At 36.0% G+C, this 7,262-nt stretch overlaps 1 protein-coding gene across 2 annotated transcripts in view; it reads right to left on the reverse strand.

Annotated features, from left to right (window-relative positions):
- The window catches only part of stom (stomatin), a 26,914-nt gene that overhangs the window by 8,752 nt on the left and 10,900 nt on the right, over positions 1-7,262 (reverse strand). Inside the window, exons 2-5 of one of the 2 annotated variants that reach the window (XM_016475559.1) lie at positions 4,696-4,766; positions 3,627-3,659; positions 3,206-3,315; positions 2,342-2,414 (exon numbers count right to left, since the gene is read on the reverse strand). In XM_016475559.1, coding sequence (XP_016331045.1) covers positions 2,342-2,414; positions 3,206-3,315; positions 3,627-3,659; positions 4,696-4,756 — 277 coding nt within the window. In that variant the 5' untranslated portion in view covers positions 4,757-4,766. Of the gene's footprint in view, positions 1-2,341; positions 2,415-3,205; positions 3,316-3,626; positions 3,660-4,695; positions 4,782-7,262 lie in introns of both variants that reach the window. The other variant, XM_016475558.1, reaches the window with a different exon arrangement.

Here is a 7,262-nt window from a genome sequence, read left to right on the forward strand (position 1 = left end):
TATAGTTTTCGAAAGAGTCATCAGGATTTGTCAGTCTGTACAGAGGTTTGTATACTCTACTATGGAAAATTCTACTCACATTCCACCCTTAAATAAAGCCATGGAGGAGGAGCCCACTGCAGATTGTTTGCAGACTCCTGTAGCCTCAAAGAGGACCAAGGAATCAAGCTTTCTTTTCAGACCTATATAGTATAAATGACATCTAGCCATCAAGAGTGAATTTATTGCCTCAAAAAGTACTACTGAAAAGATTTTGATATAGAAAGCTCACAGTGAAAAGCCTCTGATGACTTTCAGGACATAAGGGGGATAAAGTCGGTGGACTAATGCTAATAATAGACACTACCCTCAAGTTCATTGCTGGAGGGAAAGCCCTGCGGATTCATATTCCCAAACACAGCACAGACCAATACACAGCAGAGACACCAACACAAGCACAGCCACTGCGTAGTGTCATTAACCTTAACTTAACAATAACTTTGGCTATACAGATTTGAATTTTCGAAAGAAAATGTCAGTGTTCGCTAAAGCAGCAAAACAATTGTTTTGTTTTAGGTAAGCTTAGGTTTTGCATGAATCATACACTTCATCAGTTTTTTTTTTTTTGCATGTGCACAGGATTCAACATTGTGCCGCCTTTTTCATTTAAGAACCGTCACAATTAAGTAAGCAAACAAATGCATGAAAAAAGACCCACTGCAACCACAGTGTGCAAATATTTCTGTCAATCATTGTTGGTTACACATTGAATGCAAAACATTTTAACAATGCAAGTTAATAGGACATTTTCAAACTTTGATATGAAATCTCTTCAAAGGTAGCACATCTAAAGGTGAAGTGACATTAGCGAAATTTCAGTGAGATTTCACAAGCAAAAAAGATCCATTGTCCAGTGTAGCAATGTATGAATGACATCTCACACACTATCAAACTAAAAAGCTTTCTGTTTGCAAATGCGGCAAATGTGTGTGACCAATCTGTGTGGGGAATTTTTTCACCCTCAGATGAAACTCCCGATCACACGGATTCCTACTGAAATGATTTTGCCTGTGAAATTTCGCTGAGCAACAATACATGTGACCTCACATTGAGACTTTGAATTATGTCCAAAAAAAGCATATTTTGAAGGAACCCGTTTATTAAGTGGTCTGAACTGAATTAATCTGCTGAAATTTAAGAAGAAGATAAGAGAAAAAGAAGATAAAGAAAAGAGGAGGAAAAGAAGACAAAGAAAAGCAAAAAAGAAGAGGAAGAAGAGGAAGAAGAAGAAGAAGAAGAAGAAGAAGAAGAAGAAGAAGAGAGTGTTTGAAGAATAAGTTACCAAAGTTACCAATATAACCAGTCACAAAGATCAACCTTCAAGAAAATCACAATCACTGTGGCGACCACAGCATTGCATGGAACCTGATCCAGAATCCTCAATGAAACGTGACATCATGGCAACAGGGCCACAAACAAAATGGAGAAGAAGAAGAAGAGAGTGTTTGAAGAATAAGTTACCAAACATTGAAATATAACCAGTCACAAAGATCAACCTTCAAGAAAATCACAATCACTGTGGCGACCACAGCATTGCATGGAACCTGATCCAGAATCCTCAATGAAACGTGACATCATGGCAACAGGGCCACAAACAAAATGGATTATTAGACATCAAGTCAAATGACTTTTATGGCTTAGAAGGCTAGAGTATAAAACACGTTATGAGGTGTGTGACTAATCTGACATTACAATCTCAGACGTTAATACCTTTTTATATAGCTATTACTATCTAACTGTAAAGACTATGCAAGAACATTATGTGCCCTTGTAAAAAACAATTGAAATAAAACTTTATGCTTTCCAGGTAATATGATCTTTTACAGACGCCTCAGGAAAGCACATGTGAGCACAAATATTTCCTGAATATACTCATATATATATATATATATATATATATATATATATATATATAGTGAGGTAAAAGGATTTAATGTGTGTTTTTGTGTATTTATATCATCCTCAAATGAATGCTAGTATATGATACTGAAAAAAAAAATTGTTTATTCAGGTCAGCGGAAATGCAAAACAGATCACTTCTGTTTCTCTACAACACAAGCGGTTTTATTTTTTTAGCCTTGTGACAAGCCATCATTGTGGTGGACGGCCACAGCACAAACGCAAACAAGCAGACTGCAAAAGTGTCACAATTAACCACACAAACACACAAAAAAACAGCACAAGTGTGATCACTGATTACAGAGAGCAGGAGCATGATCGTTATCACATGAAATGCTTAAACCGCTTGCACTGATTAAATCAGAATGATCAAATCAAATGATATGGATTTTTTTTCTTTTACCTGGTCCTTTGGCTCCTCCTCGTAAAATGCGTCCAAGACGAAAGATAATCGCCCTTTCGTATTCCTTCACTATCTGTAGGAACAAAAAGTATTTTTAGAAAAAGGGCTAAATTATAAGGTAAAACTGCCCCTAAGTATGTAATTTAGATGTTGCATGGCAACCTTTATCATGCGTTCATCATTATTCTTATAATCATAAAGATGATAAAGATAAAGATTATAGGACTTCCCATGATGAACAGTCCTATCTGGTGTGAAAAAAATTTGGCAAAAATTTGATTGACAGATACAGGAATGATCAACACAACTTAAATATACCCACACTTTTGACCAATGAATTGTCATTTTGATTTCCAAAATAGGATTGTAAAATCATGTTGTAGAGTTTGCCCAGCAATTCCCAGCTAATTAATCATTTTAGAGCCGAGTATAACTAGACAATTTTTAGGGATGCACAATTTATAAGTGTCATATTGGTTGAATTATTTCTTTAATTTATCAGTATCAGTTGATAACAGATATATATTGGTCAGTACTAAATATTTAATTGTATATGCTTATTTCCACTATTTTTACATTTAGATGACCTTTGCAGTCATCTAACGCTCACTTAAGTTGAGCTTTAATAACATTACTAATTTAATAACATTGTAATTATAAAAACTTAACATGTAATCTTTAGCAAATCTCAAAATGAACATGCAGTGTATCATAATACCGTGATGCCTAAAATCACTTGTAGCAAATGACTGATTTTAGAACCCCCGTTATACAAAGATTTAAAGGAAAAGGTGTGGGTTTTGCTGGGCCATTCCTGTGCACAATACGACATCCACAAATTAAAGGAAGACCACCACTAAATACCTTAATGCACATCCATATGGAGAGAGGCAGGGTCAGCAATGTGAGCAGGATGGAGAAAATCACCAAGATCCAACCACACAAGCCAATGTCACTGTCTGTATTCTCCAAGGCTGTAAGGCAAAGCAAATGTGCATATGCATAAACTTTCATTATATTACTATACAATAAAAAAGATACACAAATGCACACACAAAAAAGTCACACACAAATGCACATTAACCTAACACGGCTCATAAAAATGATGGGTTAAATGAGTTCAAAGATACAAAAACACAACCTTTTAGCTTCAAGCTGAAGTGCATGCATTATAGCCATTCAACCACATCGATAAGCCACACATTGCAAATGAACGCTTCCCTACAATTAAAAAAATAAATAAACAAACAAAACTGCTATTGCTATGCTTTTAAATCTTACCTACCTTCAGTATCATCAATTGTGTGACACCACCGATCTATAGAGAAATGTAACTGTAAGAGGCTACTGTATGTGTGGCCTAAAACCCTTAGTCTATGAGCCCATAAGCCCAAATAAGGGATAAGACATTTCCTTGAGCAGATCCATCCAGAGCAAATTACATTAACTGCTGCGACAGTCAGAGCAAAGTAAGATTGAATGCTGGATATGATTATTGAGCAGGACAATGATCACAGTAATTGTAGAATGATTAAATCATCCCTGCTTTGCACTGACCTCGTAACATTTGCATTAAGGCTAAGATCTTTGACCACCAGCCACATGATCAGAAACACCATGCTTTTACACGGGATTTAATGTTGATCTATTTAAGCATTATGTTTGTCTTTAATACAGTATAAATAGTTATATTTTGATTACTCCAAAATAAAGACCTAGTGTTCCCCAACATAATCAACATAATCAGTTTTGCATAAAGATGACATAAAGTAGCTCCAAATGTTGTCTAGACATTTATATGCAACGAAGATGCGTTTTTTACTACTTTTACTAAACCACCTCACACCATCCTATAGGATACTACGATACCACACTATACCATACAATACTACACTATACTATATCACACCATAACACGTCATATTTGTTTTATCATTATTACTTTATTATATTGCAAGATCAATTCAGACCCTGAACAAACAACAAAAACAATGAATGAAATAATAAAATAAACAACAAAATATCAGGTTATTATTTTGACGAAGACAGAAGTGCTTGGACTGTATAGTGCTGTAAGACTGATTTTAATGTTGGGGTATGAGCACCTGTTGTTGCCCAGTTTGGCACAGAGGGCATAAAGACACACCCATGCTGCAATATCAATAATAACAACAGACCCTGAAGAAGATAAAAATGGGGAGCATGGACATGCTTCCAATGTATATATCTTTTTAAAAGCAGTTTTAATCTTATTAAAGGCAGTATACAGAGACATTTAGTATGGCTTACGCGTTTTATGTCAACTGAACGCAGCGTATATCCACACAAGTGATATTAAATAATAATTAGCCAACCTATTTGTCGATCCTTCCTTTTTTGCTGTCTCATCGCTGCTGTTTCCCTGCCATCTTCCATTGTCGGATATCTTTGAATTATTCAGGGCTGATATGGAGCAGTTATTGAGCAGGACAATGATCACAGTAATTGTAGAATGATTAAATCATCCCTGCTTTGCACTGACCTCGTAACATTTGCATTAAGGCTAAGATCTTTGACCACCAGCCACATGATCAGAAACACCATGCTTTTACACGGGATTTAATGTTGATCTATTTAAGCATTATGTTTGTCTTTAATACAGTATAAATAGTTATATTTTGATTACTCCAAAATAAAGACCTAGTGTTCCCCAACATAATCAACATAATCAGTTTTGCATAAAGATGACATAAAGTAGCTCCAAATGTTGTCTAGACATTTATATGCAACGAAGATGCGTTTTTTACTACTTTTACTAAACCACCTCACACCATCCTATAGGATACTACGATACCACACTATACCATACAATACTACACTATACTATATCACACCATAACACGTCATATTTGTTTTATCATTATTACTTTATTATATTGCAAGATCAATTCAGACCCTGAACAAACAACAAAAACAATGAATGAAATAATAAAATAAACAACAAAATATCAGGTTATTATTTTGACGAAGACAGAAGTGCTTGGACTGTATAGTGCTGTAAGCCTGATTTTAATGTTGGGGTATGAGCACCTGTTGTTGCCCAGTTTGGCACAGAGGGCATAAAGACACACCCATGCTGCAATATCAATAATAACAACAGACCCTGAAGAAGATAAAAATGGGGAGCATGGACGTGCTTCCAATGTATATATCTTTTTAAAAGCAGTTTTGCTTCTCAGTAATGTTTTTCTTCTCGGGACAGATCCGTTTCTACGTGTTGTTCAACCCCCCTCTCCCGCTGTGAGGGGGGTGGGCTGGCATTTCCTTTTTCTTCTTCTTTTTGTTCAATGGCCATTCACTCCTTGGGAGTATTACCGCCACCTACTGTATATCTTGCGCACATGGGTGATGAATCTGTACTGAAGAAAAAAAATGTAATACAAATTGTAATGCCCCACCCACCCCAGAGGATCAGAGCCCAAGCTTCAGCTGGCGCTGCGTGTTCAGCTCCTCCAGCTTCCACACTGTGCTCCTCAACCTCCGAGATGGGCAGAAGCATCATGATCCTCATCCTCAAACACTAAATCCTGTGGTATAGTCCTGTAAGCTCTAAAAATGTTAAAGGGGTCATATGATGTTGCTAAAAATAACATTATTTTGTGTATTTGGTGTAATGAAATGTGTGCTATTTTCCCATCTTTGTTGCCATATTCTTATTATTTCCCTATTAATTACTGATTTTATCTCATTCCTTCCCAGAGGTACCTTAACATCCACCAAGTTTTTCTTTAAAGCTTCTTTTGCTAACTTATCCGCTGTTTCATTCCCTACTATCCCGATATGTGCCGGCACCCAACAAAAGTATACGATTATACCCTCTATTTTCAGTCTGTACAGTAATGTATAAATTTCTACTAGCAGGTCTTCTCTATCAGTTTTTGTCGACAATATACTTTTAAGAGCTGATGAAGAATCTGAGCAAATTACAGTCGGAGTGCTATTTGGCTTAATCTGTTCTACCCACTGCAATCCTACTATCATAGCAGTTAATTCTGTAGAATATACAATTTGTCACTTAACCTTAAACTTATTTTCGTCTTAAATCTTGGAATGTACACTCCTATGCCCACTTTTTGTTTGATTGGGTCTTTAGATCCATCTGTATAGATCTGTATAAAAGAATAAAAATTTTCTCTCATAAAAACATTGATTTCATAACTATTAGTATATCTTTCTTCTGCTTTTTCCCGGGCCTCCAACAATCTCATTTCAACAATGGGTTCAGGAATATTCCATACCGATACCCCATTTAATGGCATGTTGGGACAGATTTCTTCATTCTCCAGACCACAATCCTTGACCCACTGTTCAATACTTCCAACCAAAACTATTCCCTCCATTCTTTTTATATTCCCAACAATCATTTAAAATTGTGCGTGCACGATGATTCTTATTACTACCCTGTAAATTAACCCAATACATCATCGCAAGATTTTCTCTTCTCAAATCTAATGGCATCTCCCCCATTTCGACCCTGATGGCATCTAGAGGGGTTGACCTTATTGCCAATCCCCAATCTACTGACCACCTTTCAACTTCATTCATTGATTCTTGTATTCCTTTAACTACATTTCCTAAATTCCTACCTCTTCTCCATACTGCACCATCATCTGCATATAATGCCTTCCCAATGCTTGGTTTAACTCTTTCAAATATATCATTAATCATTACATTAAATAAAATTGGACTGATTACACTTCCTTGTGGAGTCCCATTCAGGATATCATACGATGCTGACATTTCTTCACCTATTCTTACCTGGAATGTACGCTCAAACAAAAAATCTAATATCCAATTATACATTCTCCCCCCATTCCGATTTGATTCAACTTAATTAACAGTCCCTCCCTCCATAAAGTGTCATATGCCTTTTCAATGTCAA

This window comes from Sinocyclocheilus anshuiensis, unplaced genomic scaffold, assembly GCF_001515605.1.
Source record: "Sinocyclocheilus anshuiensis isolate Anshui unplaced genomic scaffold, SAMN03320099.WGS_v1.1 scaffold488, whole genome shotgun sequence".
Classification (NCBI taxonomy): domain Eukaryota; kingdom Metazoa; phylum Chordata; class Actinopteri; order Cypriniformes; family Cyprinidae; genus Sinocyclocheilus; species Sinocyclocheilus anshuiensis.